At 43.1% G+C, this 18,465-nt stretch overlaps 2 protein-coding genes across 7 annotated transcripts in view; one reads left to right on the forward strand and one right to left on the reverse strand.

The window, feature by feature from the left end:
• The first annotated feature begins 2,251 nt into the window (after positions 1 to 2,251).
• FANCD2OS (FANCD2 opposite strand) lies at positions 2,252 to 5,321 on the forward strand. Its single transcript, XM_057704320.1, has 2 exons — positions 2,252 to 2,294; positions 4,487 to 5,321. Exon 2 carries the CDS (start codon positions 4,495 to 4,497, stop codon positions 5,029 to 5,031), a length of 537 nt encoding a protein of 178 aa, XP_057560303.1. The 5' UTR covers positions 2,252 to 2,294; positions 4,487 to 4,494; the 3' UTR covers positions 5,032 to 5,321.
• Positions 5,322 to 6,085: 764 nt separating this feature from the next.
• The window catches only part of FANCD2 (FA complementation group D2), a 49,300-nt gene continuing 36,920 nt past the window's right edge, over positions 6,086 to 18,465 (reverse strand). For 3 of the 6 annotated variants that reach the window (XM_057706564.1, XM_057706562.1, XM_057706563.1), the window contains 12 exons: positions 17,657 to 17,767; positions 16,412 to 16,542; positions 15,576 to 15,669; positions 14,797 to 14,919; positions 13,860 to 13,953; positions 13,108 to 13,179; positions 12,402 to 12,440; positions 11,401 to 11,475; positions 10,174 to 10,248; positions 9,074 to 9,220; positions 7,677 to 7,772; positions 6,086 to 6,503 (listed from right to left, as the gene is read on the reverse strand). In XM_057706564.1, coding sequence (XP_057562547.1) covers positions 6,429 to 6,503; positions 7,677 to 7,772; positions 9,074 to 9,220; positions 10,174 to 10,248; positions 11,401 to 11,475; positions 12,402 to 12,440; positions 13,108 to 13,179; positions 13,860 to 13,953; positions 14,797 to 14,919; positions 15,576 to 15,669; positions 16,412 to 16,542; positions 17,657 to 17,767 — 1,132 coding nt within the window. In that variant the 3' untranslated portion in view covers positions 6,086 to 6,428. Of the gene's footprint in view, positions 6,504 to 7,676; positions 7,773 to 9,073; positions 9,221 to 10,173; positions 10,249 to 11,226; positions 11,304 to 11,400; positions 11,476 to 12,401; positions 12,441 to 13,107; positions 13,180 to 13,859; positions 13,954 to 14,796; positions 14,920 to 15,575; positions 15,670 to 16,411; positions 16,543 to 17,656; positions 17,768 to 18,465 lie in introns of those variants that run through there. The other 3 variants (XM_057706565.1, XR_009048845.1, XR_009048846.1) reach the window with 3 other exon arrangements.

Consider the following 18,465-nt stretch of genomic DNA (forward strand, 5'->3'; position numbering starts at 1 on the left):
CAGGTTAAAGTCTATCTAAACTCTCCTACATTTTCATGTAAATGGCTTCTAAAATAATAAATATCGATCCTAAATATCAAACCTAGGCATCCAGAAGGTTCTCTGCCATTCAGTCCTCCAGTTATGGGTTTGCCAACATGGTTGTTCTTCATTGTAGGAATTGTTCCCAATGCGTGATGCAGGGCTGCACAGGCAAGCTTCAGGTATGCTGTTGGTGCAATGAGGAGTGCTTCTGGGTAACAGATTGCCTCAGCATAGGGGAGACAGGTCCCTGTCTTTGAGTCTGTCACATGCTTCACAGGACTTGGGGATCTTGTCAATAACTGCAGGTGTAACAATCAGTGCAAAATCAAATCTTAAAGAAATGTGTCAATTTAATTGTGTAGTCAGTTGAGTCGCCTTTGCAATCATATGCACTTGGACCATTATTTGCATGACTATAGATGTAGTGTGTGCACTATGGCAATGTTGCTGGCTACTTTGAAAGCATTAAATAGGCTCTCAGCAGAGCAACTGTGGCTATTGTCACAAGAATCCCTGGATGGTGCAACCAGAATGTTGTATTGCATGATACAGACCAAATTGATGTTGTAGATCATCAGTAATACGTAGTAGGGGAGATTCTGGCTTTCCACACATGTATGGTAGCCATGGAGGTGGAGTATCAGACTTGGAGATGATGGCAAATAGTACCTCTGGGAATACATCCCTTAATGTTGGGAAGATAAGAAGACTGTGGCACAGATTGTCATAACAGCATAAAGCCTTCTCTATCCAACAATTTTTAATCATACAATTTTGCTTTGGGGAACTTTCATTTAAAAAACACTGATGTTAAAAAAATAAAAAAATAAAAAACACTGCTGTTTTGTTTGCTTTTAAAATAACAAGTGTCTCTTTTATTCAAGAGGAAAATAAACTTAGTGGGGGAAAAAAGTTGTAATTCATATCATTTTAGGGGACTTCCCTCATGGTCCAGTGAGTAAGACTCCATGCTTGCAATGTGGGGGCCCGGGTTGAATTCCCTAGTTGGGGAACTAGATCCAGCATGCATGCTGCAACTAAGAGTTCACATGCCGCAGCGAAGATCCAGTGTGCCACAACTAAGACCCAGAGCAACCTAAATAAATGAATAAATAAATAAATAAATAAATGTTTTTAAAAAAATCATTTTAGTCTTTTCCAAGCCAAAATACATAAGTAAATAAATAATGAATAAATTTTTTTAATCATTTTAGTCTTTTCCAAGATTCATCATTCTCTGCCCCTCTCTCCTATTTTCTGCCTCCACTTCCAAATCTCTCCACTCAGCTCTTCTTCCACAGAGATTCACACACACAGTGGACATCTGACAATTCTTAACAAGTCCCTCAAGACTATCTAGTGTTCCAAACCAGGATCTCTGCCTGACCCCAATCCTGGGCCTCAGTCTCTCCCCTTCAGCTTCACCCAAAGAGCCAGACAAATGGTGATCGCTCTTGTGTGTGCTGTGTTCTGTGGTTCACAAAGTGCAAGGGCAATTTCTGGGTATATAAGGGAAGGGCAGGTGGGCCATTAGTTAATTCCTCCTACAAATACTGCACCCTGCCAGGCACTGTGATAGGTACTGAGGATATAGGAGTCAATGGCTAGACTCCTCTTCCTCCAGCCTTCCAGAGTAATTGTTTGCAATGAGGTTTAAAAGTAGTCAAATCACTCCTTTACTAAGGTGAAAGTGTCAGCTTTTCACCTTTGTGAGAATGGGACATAATCTTCCTTGCTGAGGTTTAACAGAAAGCAGAGTGTTTGGTAGGGATGCCAAGGGGAGATGAATCTTCTTTGCTCTTGACAGGCGAGCATGTATAAATCCTGTGCCCCCACACTGGGATCATTCCAATGCAGCAGCAAAAGCCTTCAGAATTCTGAGTAACTCAACCTGAATACCCAGAGCAGGGTTTAAAGAGTAGAGCTTACATTTTAACACTACAGCTCCCGGGACATTTATGCAGGTTCCTGGCCTCTTTGACCAGATCAAAGGCACACCACTGTGGCGAGGTGGGGAGGACGTGGAGGGGAACAGAGAGGACGCGATTCTAACCAGCACTCTTTGAAGGCTGAGTCCTGAACCAGGTGTTGCAATGAGCTGGGGCCTCCCAGCGGGGCGCCTCGAGCCCCCCCACCCCTACCCCGCCGTGGCTCGGGCTCCCCCGCGGTCCTGGGTCACAAAGGCGGTTGCCAGGCGCCCGGTGGAGAAAAGATGCGGCCGGGGAAGAGCGGCAGCCACTCTGGAGTGTGCGGCCCGCAGAGTTCAGCAGGTGAGCCCCCAGCCCGGATGGTGGGACCGGGCCCGGGCTCCCACCGCCACCGCCGCCTCGGCCTGGGCTGTCTGGCCCCAGCCCCTCGGTACGGACCCCCGGGGGACAAGCCCCTCTTCCGGCCGGGAGGGGGCGCCTCCCTCACTCAGGGCAGCTCCAGCTCCTCGGAATCGGGATCGGATCGCAGTTCACAGTTCACGAAGACCTCAGCTGCACTTTGACGCTGCTTTCCCCTGTTCCAGGTGGGGAAATCGAGGGACTGGGTTCCTTGGCATGGGAGGAGTGGTATGAAGGGGAAGCCTTTTGGGCTAGAACCAGGTGTTCCCTACCTGGGAGCTGTTAGAGCAACTTGAACAGACTTCCTAGGTTCAACCCCTCCTGGAGTGGATGATGGTGACTTCTGGGTGGTGGGCCTGGAGGGTGAACTATCTTTATTTAAACTCTGTGTGAAAGTGGTGGAAAGACCTGGGGTCAGAAGCCCTCTTTCATGCCATGTTGGTTCTGCCAAATATTTAGGCTGGACATTTGATAAAGCCTTTTCCCTGTGGCCCTATTTCCTCTTAGGAGACAAGAGAGGAGAGGCTCCTGGGATTTTTTATTTATTTTTGATCATATGCTCAGAGGCCTTAACACCCTCAACACCAACCCTGCCTTGGTGGTGTACCAGAGCAGCCCTGATTCTGGATATATGCTCCTAGGGTCCTAATACCAAGCACCAGAAGGCTTTCATACACTGTTTGGACTAGATGACTATCCCTTGGGTGTCAATTTCTCATGCTAAGGCAGTCCAGATATTTGAACATAGTATGCACAGGGGCCTGCACAGATAAGGAGACATACCAGTTGGAGGAAATCAACAAATCTTTCTACTAACCACTTTCAGGGGCAGGTCTTCTGGTTTGAAATGTTACTAACAATTCTCTTTAAAAAACCAACTTTACTGTCTCACAAACTATGATGGAGGTGTAAAACTTTTCACAGAATTTCCTGGGCAATTACAGGATGGGATGGGATCAGATCTGCTGCTACCCTTGTGGGAGAATAGAGAAGGGGCAGAGAAGTACACTTGACTGGAAAGAAAAGGTATCTGCTATGCCCCTTCACATAATAGGTAGGTGCTTAAAAAATGTTAGCTTCTCTTAAAGTCAGTGAAATCCTTTATATACTGGCAATTTAAAAGGAGAAAGATGGGAAGTTCAAATTCTACTTGGATAAATTTTGAGTTAGCAACATCCTCCCAGCCCTTTCCTTTATCTTCAAAGAAAAAAAAAATCAAGTTCTTAACCTGTGGGTCTTTCACAGATAGGAAAAAAATAACAAGAAAACAAAAACAAAATACACCTAGAAGAACCAGAAAAATCTTTAAAAACTTCAAAAGACTGGTGTTTCGAAATTTTTTCCCTCCCAGCCTGGTATAGTTCTTCTGAGGTGGTATGTAAGTAGCTCAGGGCTCTTGGGAAAGCTGCTCCCCGTGTCAGAAAAGAGGCTTTTAGGGCCAAGAGGAGACTGCCTCCATAATTAAGAATAGTAAAAGCTGAAGTTCCTTAAAGGATCAGCATAAGAAGTTCTCAAACTATAAGGAACATCAGACTCCCCTGGAGGGTTTCTTTAAATGCAGAATGCAGGGCCCTTCCCCCCAGTTTCTGATTCTAGGTCTAAGGTAGGGCCCAAGAACCTGCATTTCTTCCACATTCCCAGATTATGCTCATGGTGCTAGTCCCAGAATCATACTTTCAGAACCACCGGTATAAAAACACGGGATTTAGAGTCACAAATATTTGGCAAGACACAGCTTTCTGAGCATCCATCCACACATACTGTCTCATCATGAAGTGCCAGCAGCTTCTGCCACCTGAGAGGCATAGATTCTGACTTTAGCAGTTATCAGCACAGCACAGATCCTAATGCCGAACAGGAATACTCCATTTTGGACAAATCGATTTCCTCATCTGTAAAATGGGCTTGTGATAAGGTTTAATAAAGTACACTTAACAGTTGCCAGATTCAATACTTGTCCCTATCCTCTACTGCCCTTTACAGAATTACTAGTATCCTAACATCTACTGGAATCTGTTCATGAGAACTACAGAGTATGTTAAAGTCAATAATGAGACAGAGATGTGAATTTGAATAGCCATGCCCTTGCCAAAAGCATGCTAGGAAAATTCGATGTTCTGATTCCTCTCCTCTAGGACTGTCAATGGCAGGATACCAGCTCTGGTCACCATGGACCCCACTGGATGAGAGCTTCCAATGGCTGCGGCATACAACACCTACACCTTCTTCCAAGCACCCCTTTAGGGCTTCCCCCTGCTTCCCACACACCCCTTCTGATCTTGAAGTGCAGCTGTGCTTTCAAGAGGTCACTCTAGTTCTAGATAGCCCATTCCTAGAGCCTAGGGTGAGTCCCAAGTTGCCCTGCCACACATCAGAGCTCCGAACCATGAACAACAAGAAAGGGCTGGTCAGGAAGCCCCAGCCTGTCCGCCTCAGTGGAGTGGATTCTGTCTTTGGCAGGGTCATCACGGCTCAGCCGCCAAAGTGGACTGGGACCTTCAGAGTTTCAGACAAGTCAGCCTTCTGCAAAATCATCAGCCGGGAGCACCAGTGGCCCACTGGACTTAAGGAGCCTCAGATTCAGATGACAGTGACCATGTGCAAACAGATGCTGCGCTCCATCCTCTTGCTGTATGCAACTTACAAGAAGTGCACCTTTGCCTTGCAACACTCCAAGTAAAGGGTCCTCATCGGATCCCCATTCCTCACACCACGCCTTCTGCTGTGTGCCTGAAGCTTACATAGACCTTTGCATGTAAAGGAAACTGTGTTTGCCCCAGCCATCTTGCTTTCCTCAGTCAAGCACTGACAATTCAGGAGCCCCTCTCCTTCCTTCCCCTCCAAAAATGGGCCAGTGACAGAGCAAGGGAGCACATTTGCACTGTAAAGCTGAACAACCATTTAAAAGAGTCAAACTCGCACTGACATGTACATGTGATAAAGAATTATTAAACAAACCATATAAACCAATGAGCCTACCATGAACTCTTTTCAACACTGAAGACCACAATGAGTTGGGGAAACAGTGTCAAGGAAGGCGATTATGGATTTCTATGTACGTGAGGATGGAGGGGTCAAAAATCTATATGTGGGCCAATGATTAATTTAAAAACCAAAAACAACCTCCCCCACCAAAAAAAACAACATAAAAACCTAACCAGCCACACCCTAATACCACCAGAGAGTACCAAAATGGGTAGAAATATAACAAATATTAAATAATATTTACAGCCTGGCAAAAAAAGAACTTGGTAGCAGCACTGAAACTGGGCTATCTGGCAGAAGACAGGAGAGGTCCCTGTTTTAGCTGAAGTATACTCCTAATGTTCTATTTTTAATAAACTACAAGTAATTTTATAGCACTTTTGTAATTTGATTATAGGTATAACTCAGAATAATGTGGAAATAAAATAAAAACTATATATGCAAAGTTAACATGAGTTTGATGCTGCCTTTTTCTCCTTTGTCTTATATCTACATGACCACTAAAAATTTTAAAAAGCAGCCAAACATTCGACTTTCTTTGGGCATTAAAAGAAATTCGTCACTCCTCTAAAAAAGATCACAAATATCTTCTCATCTCAAATAAGAGGGTCCTTGTAATAGGGAACATATGATTTTAATCAGTAGAACTGATGTGTACTCGTCTCCATTATTTCTCTGCACAAACCCCAATTCAGTTCCACCTATGAAGGAAGGATATTCGAAAAGAGGAATGAGGTAGCTGAGGCAGAACTTAAAACAGAATTTATTTGTAAAACTGGTATAAGCCTAAATTCTAGGATAAATCCAGAGTTTCAAAACTAGTTCCTGAAGCCCAGAATCATGACTATTCCGCAGCACAGCACTGCCATGTTCGCCTAAGTTGATAAGTAACACTACATTCGAACTCTGAGCCGCGGTTTTTGATGTTAGTAGACAGCCTGTGAAATCCACAATTAAGTTGATTCAGTAAAGCCCCTTCTTCAAGGACAAAATAGGATGCTTCCAGTTAGAAAGGCAAACGGCAGATCTGAAACCCTGGATAAAAAATGGTAAGTAGCTGGCAGGGATGGGAAGGGAGCACCCTTCTGCGCTCTAATCAGAGTCGTCATCAGTGTCGTCACCCTCCTGCTCCTTTTCCTCATCACTTGCTTCATCTTCTTCGTCGTCCTAGGAGGGAAAGGATAATTAAACATTTTAGGTCATTTGGGCGACCCCATGACTTGCAGTACCACTCCCACAGCATATATGACTGTGCTATATCATTGTTACAACCAATGAGAGGTTTTAAACCATTCTTTTGAGAATGAATCAAAGGCTCCCCCATTCTCGTATCACGGCCTCTAAGCCAAGATGATGGAGGGAGCCATTCTGATACTGAAGCCATTCTGCAACCCAACCAAATGTGCATGATTTTTAAATAAGCCACGGCCCTCCAGCTCTGCTGTGTGTGTGTGACACAGGAACAAAATGGGCATTCAATACAGAGTGAAATGTTTGTTAAATTAAAAATCCAAAAGGAACCCATCTTAAAATTCTCTCCTGTTTGGAAAATCTAACCTGGGAGGTTTGCTTATGACAAAGCACCAAACTAATAGGATATAGTCTGCCTCAAAACCTTCCTTTGAGAACAAGGTGGAGATATTCTATACAAATAAAACAGAGGACCATGTGATAAAGAACTCTTCATACTAAATGATCCTTATGCATCAGCCTCAAATTGCATTACAAGTTGTATCCACAGCAGGAGCTCTTAAATCTGAGCTTCTCTCTATCTATAACCCACCTGAATTGTAATAAACTTCTATAAATACATACATTTTTCTTTAGATTTCTTTAAAGTCTCAAAAGCTTTAGTAGCAGCCCAGAAGAGCATAAAGACTCCTACTCTTAGTCCTCAGTTGTGGCAGCTTTTGATTCTGTGCTCTGGCTTTCACATTTCTATTTTATACATTCAACATGTTTAAAAGGTTTAACTCATTCTTCTCAACACTCAGAGAACACTTTGACCTCTTCTTATCTCCCCTCTAAAATGGTTTCAGATATGAATTTAGAGAAAATAGGAGGCTATAAAGGAAGGGAATTTTCAACTCTATAACATATGCCACAACCTGAGACACTCAAGTTGTGATTATAATATTGAGTATTTTAAAAATTGTGTGGGTTTTTTTTTTCCCCTGGCCCTCACAGAATTCATATAAGCACAGAAGCTTTTTTAGAGGGAATGGCATAGAAGTATTTGATTATAAAGTCAAGCAGGGGAAGTTCTACATTCTCTACCAACTCAGAATAATTAATAAAATGCAACCATCAATGCCACTCTGGTGCCTTTTGCGGACATACCTCTGTTGCTTTGCTCTTGGAGACATGGGACGACGTATCATCCTCACTCTCATCTGCTGTGCTCTCCTGGGAATTCTGAGATATAATCTCTTCACCCTGAATGTGAATGGGTGACAAACGGTGGGTTATAATGATCAAATTTGGGGTCTCAAGGGGAGAAAGGCTTAGTTTATAGGCCAGGCAAAGAAAGATATACAGTCATTCAAATATGGTCAAATATGGACATCAACCTGTGATCCAGCATCTAGAGAAGTGATAGTCATTTTTTTCTTTCTTTTTTTTTTTTTTAAACTCGGCATATGGGATCTTCCCAGACCAGGGATCGAACCTGTGTCCCCTGCATTGGCAGACGGAGTCTCAACCACTGTGCCACCAGGGAAGTCCCCGAGAAGTAATAATCAACCCAAGGTTTCTGAGATGCTTGTGGCTCTGATACAATACGTAGTTTTACAAAGGGTTCATCTTTGTATTCTAATATCATACTAGTTTTACAAGGCCAGATTGTATTGGCAACTCTTTCAGGTAATGCTAAATACGGTTCTAAAAGTTTCCCAAATACCTTAAGGTATGTGAACATAAACACCAACACACCAACCACAGATGGCCATGTAGAGGCTGAAGGATGGTATACTAAAGTGGTTTAAGAACATCAAATGTGGATCAGGACTGTTTGGACTCAAACCCTTGTTCTACTCACTTATTGCTAAATGCTAAGTTACTTGACTTAGCTTCAATTTTCTCATGGAAACAAGGGTATCTACCTCATAAGACTGATGTGAAGAAAGGAAGCTGATTCTCTGGGGAGCTATTCTTTTCATACATAAGATTATAGGACTCAGATATTGTAAGCATGAATGAGAAGGGCTTGGGCTGTACCTGAAAAATGCTGTAGTAACTCCAAAGGAGTCGTAAAAGCAACATAAGATTTCAGCCAGTTAGTCAGACAATTGAAAGAACTAAGAAGTGCTCATTTGTTAAAATTAGCCAGAGAATAATTTCAGGAATAAGACAGACTCGTTTTAGGGGGAAAAACCAAAATAACTAAACAAAAATTTGTTCTATATACAAAAATATTCTAAATCTACCCTCAGTAGGGCTTAAAGGTATCCCTCTAGCTATGGAAAGAGGTTTTCCTGATCTGCTCCTCTATGTCTGAGGCCTTTTTTATCAATGGTATGTTTTGGTGCCTTCGCTGTCTGGGATGAGGAGTGCAACCTGCAACCAGGGCACAAAAGCAATGTACCCTAACTTTAAGAGCTAAACAGTCACAGACTTAAGAGAAAAGCAGTTTTGAGTACTGAGAGAGGTGGGGCTTAGGTGACCTCCCTTAGATACTTTCCAATGCTCTCACAAAGAATGGGAGTAGGAGATTATCACTGGCGGGGTCCCAGGCTTACCTGCAAGTCCCGGTTTTTGAGATTGCCCAGCCAGAAAGCTTCTCTGCAATTGTTTAGGATGAGCATGGCTTTCACTCTGCAAACTAACAGCTCCAGGGTCTTTTTGAGCAAAGGCACATGTTTGGTGAGTCTCGTATCCTGGTGAATCTGAATGGAAACAAATGCATCCAACTGATCTGGATTTATCATCATGCTTTCACATTTCCTATACAGAAACTTTTGAATTCCTGACACCTTGAACACTGAACAAGAGCATAAGCCCTGCCAGTACAGGCCAGAGACATATTCCATCAAAGAGCAGTAGGTGGCCTGGCAGAGTATTCCAAAGAGAATGGTGGCTGTCCTCCAAGCTAAAAGAGCCTAGAATACATACCACCACCACGTCTCGGTTCCTCTTCATAACCTCTTATTGATCAATTATCAATGAATTTACCTAAAACATTCCTGAACGTATTTTCTACTGATAATAAACAACAGAGAGTATTCCTGTTTAGCTGAGGGAGTCCTTAAAATTCCACTGTTCAGCACCTTAAACAGTTCCACTGTTTACAACCAAGGGAGAAAGCGAACAATAGGAACTGGGCTTGCCAGTGACTGCAGAGCTCCATGGTTCTGTGTTCCATCAGATAAAAAGCGGCTCAACTATAGGCTTCAAGTGGAAAAGCCCTTTAATGCTAAAATGTTCTCACAAGAGGCAGATGTATTCCTTGACAAATAAGTAGTACAGCTGCTTTTAGAACTACCTCTTGTCTCCAGCAGAGTCATCACTTACATAATATTCCTCCTGCCCAGGATACTTTGCAGCAGTTACACACCCACCAACATTCTCTCACCAAAGAAGAGCTCCCAGAGGAAATAGGGCTATGGAGTTTGACTCAAATTTCAGATGCAGAAATTCCCCTCTAGATGATTACCCAGTCTCAGCCAGCGACTAAGGATCTGACCACTCTGAATAAACTGCCTTTGGACAGACACAGTCCCAGAAATAAAGGCTCAGGCAGGATAAAAAAAAGAAGGCACTAGAGCCCATGGATCTCCAAATTGCAACCACAGATTAAGCCAACAGATAGCCTGGTGATGTGACCTGCTTTCCCTCTTACCTTGGAATGCCCACATAGGTGATGAAGCAACCTGGTGTCCAACTGGAAGGTTTCCAGTAAACTCAGAACATCTTCCTATAACCAACAACATTCATAAGGGTCATATGAAACGTTCTCATTTCATTTTATGTGCAAGATATTCTTGCAACCAAGGGTTCCAAAGAGGATCAAGCCGGCAGTTTCCAGCTGTATATGGATAACCATCTCCTCTTTTTTTTTTTCCTCTTTTTTAAATTGAGGTTCAGTTGATGTACAATGCTGTATAAGTTTCAGGTGTACAACATAATGATTCATAATTTTTCAAGATGATACTGGATAATCATCTTAATTTAGCCCTCAAATAGGAGGAGGAGTGCTCACTGGCTGTCTTCTCCTTTCTCTTTCTGAGTTATGAGGGACGAAACGAATACTGTGAGAGTGCTTTGCAAAGTTCAACTTGCTAAGCATTTGTAAGAAATCACCATCTCTCTATCTATTTTTATTTTTAAGTTAAAAAAAATTTTTTTTGGCTGCACTGTGCAGCATGCGAGATCTTAGTTCCCCAACCAGGGATCGAACCCACATCCCCTGTAGTGGAAATGGGAGTCTTAATCACTGGACCACAGGGAAGTCCCTATTTCTTTTCTTATTTTACTACTCTAGCCCTGGTTCCCACTTGGGTAAAAAACTCCCAAGACTGTCGATTATAACAACAGAGTTTACAACACAAATGAGGCTTTTTTTTAATTCCCAAGACCAGACCTAGAGAAGTACACAGGAATAAGCAAATGACACACTAATACGTGAGGTCCTGGGACTGCAGTAGCACAATAAAATCAAGCTAAAAGGAACAACCATCCTCAAATGTGGAGGAGAAGTAGGAAGGTGAATGCACTATGGAATATTCAGTCCTACATGGGCAACTCTGGGGATAGCTGAAGTGACCAGAAGTACCTAAGCAGATCTGTGGCCCAGAACCTGGGCAAGGGGACCGCCCTCACACCAGCCCAGGAGTCGCCACGAACATAGCTTCTGAACAACTGTACAGAGCATGTCTTTGCTCTCTGTACTCACTTTTTTCTTGGTAATTATGTTTTCTCTTCTGATCTTTATTAGAGTATAATTGCTTCATAATGTTGTACCAGTTTCCACTGCACAACAAAGTGAATCAGCTGTATTTATACATATATCCCCATATCTCCTCCCTCTTGAGCCTTCCTCCCACCCTCCCTTGTTCTCAGTTCTTACCCGATGTTTTCTAAAACTGAAGTCTAGGAGCGGCATACACTGCTTCAGAAATGCTTCCACAAAGAGACGCCCGTACTGAAGAGAAGAGACATACTGGTGATGACCTTTAGCTGAGGTCTTTCACCAGAAAGGCCCCTGCCTAAGGCAGCATAACATTTCCCAGACCAGGGGGTTTATTTTCTTATTTTTATGTATCAAAAATAAACTGGAAAGGGTCCAAGAGGTTAATTTGGAGAATGCAGCTTAATGCAAAAGTTAAATGGGCCTGCTAAGGCCCAGAATTAGGCAGACAACGCACAGGAGCATTGCTCAGTTTGAGAATGAGGGGCACAGAGGAACAGAGGGGAACCCCAGCTCCCTGAGGACAACTTATTCTCGGGAGGAAAGAACTGGGGAGAGCTGAGGAAACACATGACCAACTGCCCAATTTACCAGTCAGATAAACGACTCCCCCTTCTCACACATCTCCCATACTGGCATCAGGGTGGAGTGAGTAAAGAAGAGAGAAGCTAGGTGATAATAACAAAGGGGCACCATCCACTGGAAGGAACTGTCAAGAGTAAAGAAGAAGCATTCTCCCTATAGCCTTCCTTAGCTCTTAAGCTATTGGGTTTACCATCAAATCTAGGGCTAATCCGGGATATCCCCCGGCAGAGGAGTTCAGCGGATACCAGCTCCCACACTGATAAAGCCACACGTGGGCTTTAAAAAGAGGAATCACCCACTCCTCCTCCTTACCTGTTACCTGGGAAGGAACAGCAAGGAGTGACTACTGCTCCTGAAGCCACTCATCCTAGTTCTAAGACTTTGTTTTCAAACTCATAAGAAAATTGGCTTCTCTTGCCATCCAACTACTATGGGAAAACATGACCATGGTCTTTTCTAGACTACCTGATAGCAAAGATTCTGGAGACTGGCTTTTGGACAAGGCATTAAGCAATTCCACTCAGCTGACCCACAGGAAGAATAAACACTAAAGAGGGGCCCGGTCTATTGCTCACCTTCAAACATACATGCAGAACAGGACGACTATCAAACACCTGGAGAGATGAAGGACAAGAAACCAAAGCTGAAGTCTGCTCCTCTGAGCACCCCAGCCTCCTCCCCAGCATGCAAAGCACAGCTCTGAGTGTTGTAGAGACGTCTAAAATGAAGAAGGCATGTCAACATGTCAACAAGTCAACTACAAAGCAGAATAAACTAATCACTGTAACTGAAGTTCAAGGAAAGGAAGAGGGGAGCACAGAGGAACCAGGTATTGATTCCAACTGGGAATGTTAAGAAGATGGCATTGCAGAGGTCCCAAACCTTGATCTGAAGCCTGAAGAAAGAGTGAATGAGGCAGAAAGGAGAGAGAATAACATTCTAAGCTGGAGGAACAGTCTGAGCAAAATCATGGAGTGTGGGAGAGCATAGAGTGAGTGTGAGGGATAAAGAAGACACTCAGGTTGGAAAAAGGAGACAGTGGTAAATGTGCTCAGACCCACGGTGGGGTGAGAGAGAGGGGGAATGACACAGGGAGGGAGGGAGGCAGAAAAGGAAAAGACACTGCCTAGGAAGAGGGGAAGGGGTTATCCAGGGTGGGTGGGCCACAGGGAGGAAGATGGGGGAAGCAGGTCCCCGAGGGAAGGTCCATTTTGGAAGCCAGGTCCCTTGGTGGTTCCTGCAATTACCCAGTGAGATGGGACAAGGAGCCTCCATACTCACCTTTATCAGGTTGATGAGGATACTGAAGTCTCGAACAGCCATGTTCCAATAGAGGAGCTTTTCTTCATGAATCTGGGGGCAGCCAAATATACATGCACCCCTGAATCACAGCCAAATACTTCTCTTACTGTACTCCCACTAATATATGGTTCTTGAACTACACAGCTGTATAGAGATTTAAGGCAATTATCCTCCTCAAGAGATGTGGCAACCACTGCACCCACAAGATGGTTCTGAGGCCTGCATATATATGGTAATATTAGGGTACCTTATAGAGACTTTCTAAAAAGAGGACCCCTTTCAATAATTTCCAAATAGGAAAAAGCCTCTGCAACATACCTAGGGGCAGCAGGCTCCCTGTGGCTTCTCTGATTCCCTTCGCAAGCCCTGGCTCCCAGCAGGCTAGTTCTGTTCTGGTTAGCAGGCTGCCAAGGCCCAGGACCATGGCATCTCAAACAGGCTTGCTCACCTCATGCCAGATGACAAGTTGTAGTCTGGTACATGAGGCTGCAACCAAAGACATTTTTTTCCAGACTATGTCTATGGAGTCCAAGCTTACCCCTGGGAAGTAGCCAGGGAAAACAGAGCCCAATCCTCACTTCCAACTAGAGGGAAAGGAAATCAAACCAGAAGCTCTTTGAAAAAAAACTCAAAGGAAATAGCTTAGGAGAAAATTCTGGATCCAAGGAGAAGAATCAGCAGCTTCCAAGTAATCTAGAGTCTACTTCTTGGTGTGGGAATATCTGACCCACCTGCTGCGAGTCTGCTGCTGTTCCAGCCTGAAGACCTTTCACTGTCTTCTCCAGTTCAGCCATCATCACACGGAAGAAAATGACAAACGTGTGCCTAGAATAGAAAAGCATGATGTCCACACAATGATGCACTGCTCTGAAAGAAAGTCCTGGGAAGACTTTCTTCCCAGGGAACCACAAGGTATTGCCCTCCCCACCTCTCTGAATGTCCTTTCACTGGGGTCCACCCTAAGAGGATGCAAGAGCAGGAAGGATTTAGACTTAGCCAAGAAAATGGCCTGTGAAACAAGGGGATTAACTTCATGAAGGGTGAGCGTGGTGGTAGAGAAAGAGCAGGGAAGCGGTGGTGAGAATATCCAAGGTTAAGTTCCTAGTTCCATATTTACTTTATTGCCTATATAAACTTGAGCAAGCTCTCTAACACTCATTTTCCTTAACAGTAAAACAGGTAATGATACCTATGCTCACAGATTCATGAAAAGAATCAAAGGAGATAAACAATGTAAGAGTGTGTTATAAACTGTAAAGACCATGCAAAGTGTCAGATAACTATTGATATTATGAGACAGAAAACCCATTGAGACATATATGGTTAGATAACAACAATCACTGTATCCTTCTAAAGGTGGTTAAAATATTGGAAAAATAATTTCACATTTAAAAGATGAAAATATTGATAGAAGTCTGGTGATTAAATATCCAATGCCTCCGAAGACTAACTGCTGAAAATTCATTCATCAGTGAGGTCCTTTCACACGGGCTGGCTGAGAGCCACTTGGAGAAAACACACAGTAGACATTCTGTGCATTGAATGAATGATTGTACCTACCCTCTGTATCAGAACTAGATGAAGAGTAAGATAGTTATTTGGAAACTACATACATTAGACAGTGCGATTCTAACCTAGAGAAAGAACAAGAGGAGAGAACTCCCTTACCTGGTCAGTGTAGGGAATGTGGAGGAATATGCCTCTTTAGTAGAGCTGATCAGTTCTGGGACACCAACACCAGCAATCTCCTCTATGGCCTTCAGAACACTGTCTGTGTGCTCCAGGTAGATGCTGCATTGACAGCAACAGGAGTATAAACACATGTTACAGAATTCCTGAATCAAGATTTCTTTCTTGAGACATTATCCAGCACTAAGCTTTAAAACAGCTATTAGCATTTATTTTACTTAATCTTTTTTTTTTTTTGGCTGCGCCACATGGCTTGTGGGATCTCAGTTCCCCAACCAGGGATTGAACCTAGGGCCATAGCAGTGAAAGCGCCAAGTCCTAACCACGGGACCACCAGAGAACTCCTAGCATTTATTTTTTAATAAAATAAAGATTCCAAATACTTGTCAAGAGGTAAAGGAAATGATGGCTAAATCGGAATGGCTAAATTCCACAGTTAGACACCGTGGAAGTGATGGCTGTGTCTTGGATATGGTAGGCAATAATAAATATCTGACTCATTGGTTAACATGGCAGAATACAACAGCGGACTCCTCCACTTCTTCTATGATTTGATTTCATGAACTAGCTGACAGTATAAAACAGAACTAGAGGATCTGACAATCCACATATTCCAAATTATGTTAATTTCAAACCTACTTCACCGCTTCCGAGTTACTCCTAACCAAAGTAACTTCTCAGTTTTTGACCAGACAAGAGATCCGAACAGTGGCAAAATGAAGGCTATTTCGCTTGTGGACAGAAACTGAGCCTCTCACCTAAGCAAAGCCTGGAGCTGGTCATTAGGAATGTTGCTCTTCTCTTTCTCCCCACTTGGCCACACCCGGCAGAGGAACTGTCTGGCCAGGGAAGCTGTTGGAGAAACAAGACAAAGACATCTCATTCATGGAAAATGAACTTCACTTTTGTTTTGCAGGCTTTTGGGGATGATTATTGATCAAAAGGATTATTCTTTTATATTTACTATGAAGTTCTTGGGCTAACGGACAATTTGGAAAAAAAAAAGCTGCCACGAGTTCCTTCTCTACTGGTTCTTCTACCAGAAATAAAGCCATTTCTCTAAGACCCAACGTGTCCCACCCTCTTACCCTGTCTTGACACAAACGTGAACCACATAGACACACAGAGAAAAGGAATGCTGCTGGACAGTAAGAAGTCCATCTCAGCCCCTCCTTGGCAGGCCAATAAGCAGTGACTGTCTCCTAGATTCAAACCAAACCCTCCCCTTTAAAGCAACTGGAAATAATGAAGGGTTGTTTTTCATGTTCTCCTTGCTTTTTGTCTGTGCTGTCAATTAAGTTGTATCAGTGAGATGCATTCTAAGAGCTATGTCAAAAGATAGCTAAAGAAAAAGGATCAGGGATGGGGCCAGACCACCAAACAGAAAATCTAGCCAACGGAACTAACCACACTCAGCCTAAGCAATGTCAGCAGAGATTAGACATAGCTCCTTCTGGGAAAATGTCCTTCTTGGTATAGCAAGAGGGCACATCCACAGCTACAGAGAGATTTGCTCATAAAATTTACAAGGTCCTAGGAAGCCCCAAGTTTACAAGTCTATTTATGCAGGAAAAAAGAGGATCGGGCCCATCACCAATTTTTCCTTTGTTCTGAGTAGAAGCTGTAGATTTCTCCAAAATGACCATCAAAAGTCTGATGAGATAAAGAGCACACTGGAAATTGGGAATGCTGAGATGGAAATTCTGCAAGTAGTGGAAGCTCTGGCTGTAAAGAGACAAGAAAAAAAATAAAAAACACCACCACCACAAGTATTACAGACGTGTCTAAATCCATGAGTTATTCAAGTCCACTTAAATATTTAATGGTCTAATCAGAATCCTCCTCGTTTGCAGGTTGCTTTAGTAGAACCTTCTTTCAAGACCTTACAGAGATCTATAACTGTGTATGGAAAAAGCCGGGGCATGGAGGCCAGAACCCAGTGGATGGAATGCTGGCCTCGAAGAAGTCATACATGCCAAGACACCCCGGTGCTAGCCTAGGCCATGCTGACATGTGCAACCCTGGATAAATTATTTGCTCTTTAAGGCATTAGGCAACACACTGAGAATAATGTTTAAATTCTGGGCTCACAGGAACAAAGTGAAAGGAAATGATAAGGCAGAGAAATCAGAGCTTCTCATATAAATGTACCATATATGGTTAGCTTTCAATGCTCTGAAGTAATAGCAGATGAGAGAAGTCACAATTAATCCAAAACTGTAGTTGAAATAAAACTAGAGTCAACTCCTGATTGATTGGTGGGAAGGAAGTCAAACAAATTTAAAAGTACTGTATTGAAAATGAAATAAGGTCCTACAGGCAGGAATGACAAGTATTGACTCCGGACTCAGTGACGGCCTCGGCTATCAGGGGAGGTATGGGAAAGACCAAGGTGCTCTGGTTGAAGCTGGGGTAGAGGCTGGGAGCCACGCCACTTAGAGCTCCTTCTCTCCTCTTGTGCCCTCAGCCTAGGCTCCCCTCCTTCCAGGATGAGGCAAGTGGACAGGCAATCAGTGGTAACTAACTGCTACCTAATTATCCAACCCTACTAGGAGACACAGTAGGTTCCCGGATAATCAAGAGTTGACTACGGATGGCCTGTGCTTTCAGCAACATTACCTGAAAAGGCAAACTTCACAGGATGAAGGATGTATGAAGATTTAGTTTGATTTATTCAACAGTTTCTAATGCTTCAGGATATATCTGAATACACAGATGAGAAAGCTCATATAAACGAGGAAAGGTCACTGAAAATACCAAGCTATTGCCAAGAAATTTTGCCAATCTTATTCCTAGGAGTTTCTTGGGACAACACTCAGGGATATGTGGTCTAACCCACCTGAGCAGCTCATCCAAGGATTGGTCAGGCTCTTTCGGCTTCAGTCGGTTAGTAAGGGTATCAAGGGCTGAGTATAGTAAATTATTATTTTCAGACTGAAAAAATCCATTCCTAAGGGAAAGTCAAGGAAAAGTAGTTTAGTTCAGTTTCAGGAAGATTACATGGATAGCATTTGAGGATCCTGGCCTCCAGTCTGTACCATCAATATAACAGAGGAAAAAGTAGAACTGAAGTACTGAAAGTACTCAAGTGCTAAATTCAGTCACAGCTCTGAGTATCAGACTCGAAGTTGAAGGGCATCTGAAAAAGCCTTTCCTTAAGGACCTTACAGTCCCCCTAGGTTTATTTTCAAGGGAAAAAAAGCTCTCATTCATTCTGTACATTTACAGATAAGTCTCAGTCTTCTCCAAAAAAACAGGAATAATTTTGTGAGATTGCTTAAATCTATGTCTAATCCATAGTAGATGCTCAGTAAAGAACTTATTCCTTCTTCTATATTAGGTCAAGCCTTGACAATTCGATCTTCAGATTATCTTTCCTGCTGTCCCTTCCTTTCTAAGCCAAGGCCATCACAGATAAGCCAGGCCCTTATCATCAGCCCACGCACAGATCATCATGTCAACATTTTTTGACTGGTCTTTTTGGTTGATTTTCCAATCCCTTTGTCCTACATGCGGCTGCCAAAAGGATTTTCCTATAACACTGCTTTCACTATATTGTGGCTGTGATCATAAAACTCCAGAACTGCTTCCCTGGACAACATTCAAATTTTTCTGCCTGACCTTCAAGGTCCAGCACAATCTGACCCC

Source organism: Hippopotamus amphibius, chromosome 13, assembly GCF_030028045.1.
Source record: "Hippopotamus amphibius kiboko isolate mHipAmp2 chromosome 13, mHipAmp2.hap2, whole genome shotgun sequence".
NCBI classification, from domain to species: Eukaryota; Metazoa; Chordata; class Mammalia; order Artiodactyla; family Hippopotamidae; genus Hippopotamus; species Hippopotamus amphibius.

Excerpts from the sequence above, each read along its gene's own strand:
- FANCD2OS (XM_057704320.1), top strand. The coding sequence starts at position 4,495 with ATGGCAGGATACCAGCTCTGGTCACCATGGACCCCACTGGATGAGAGC.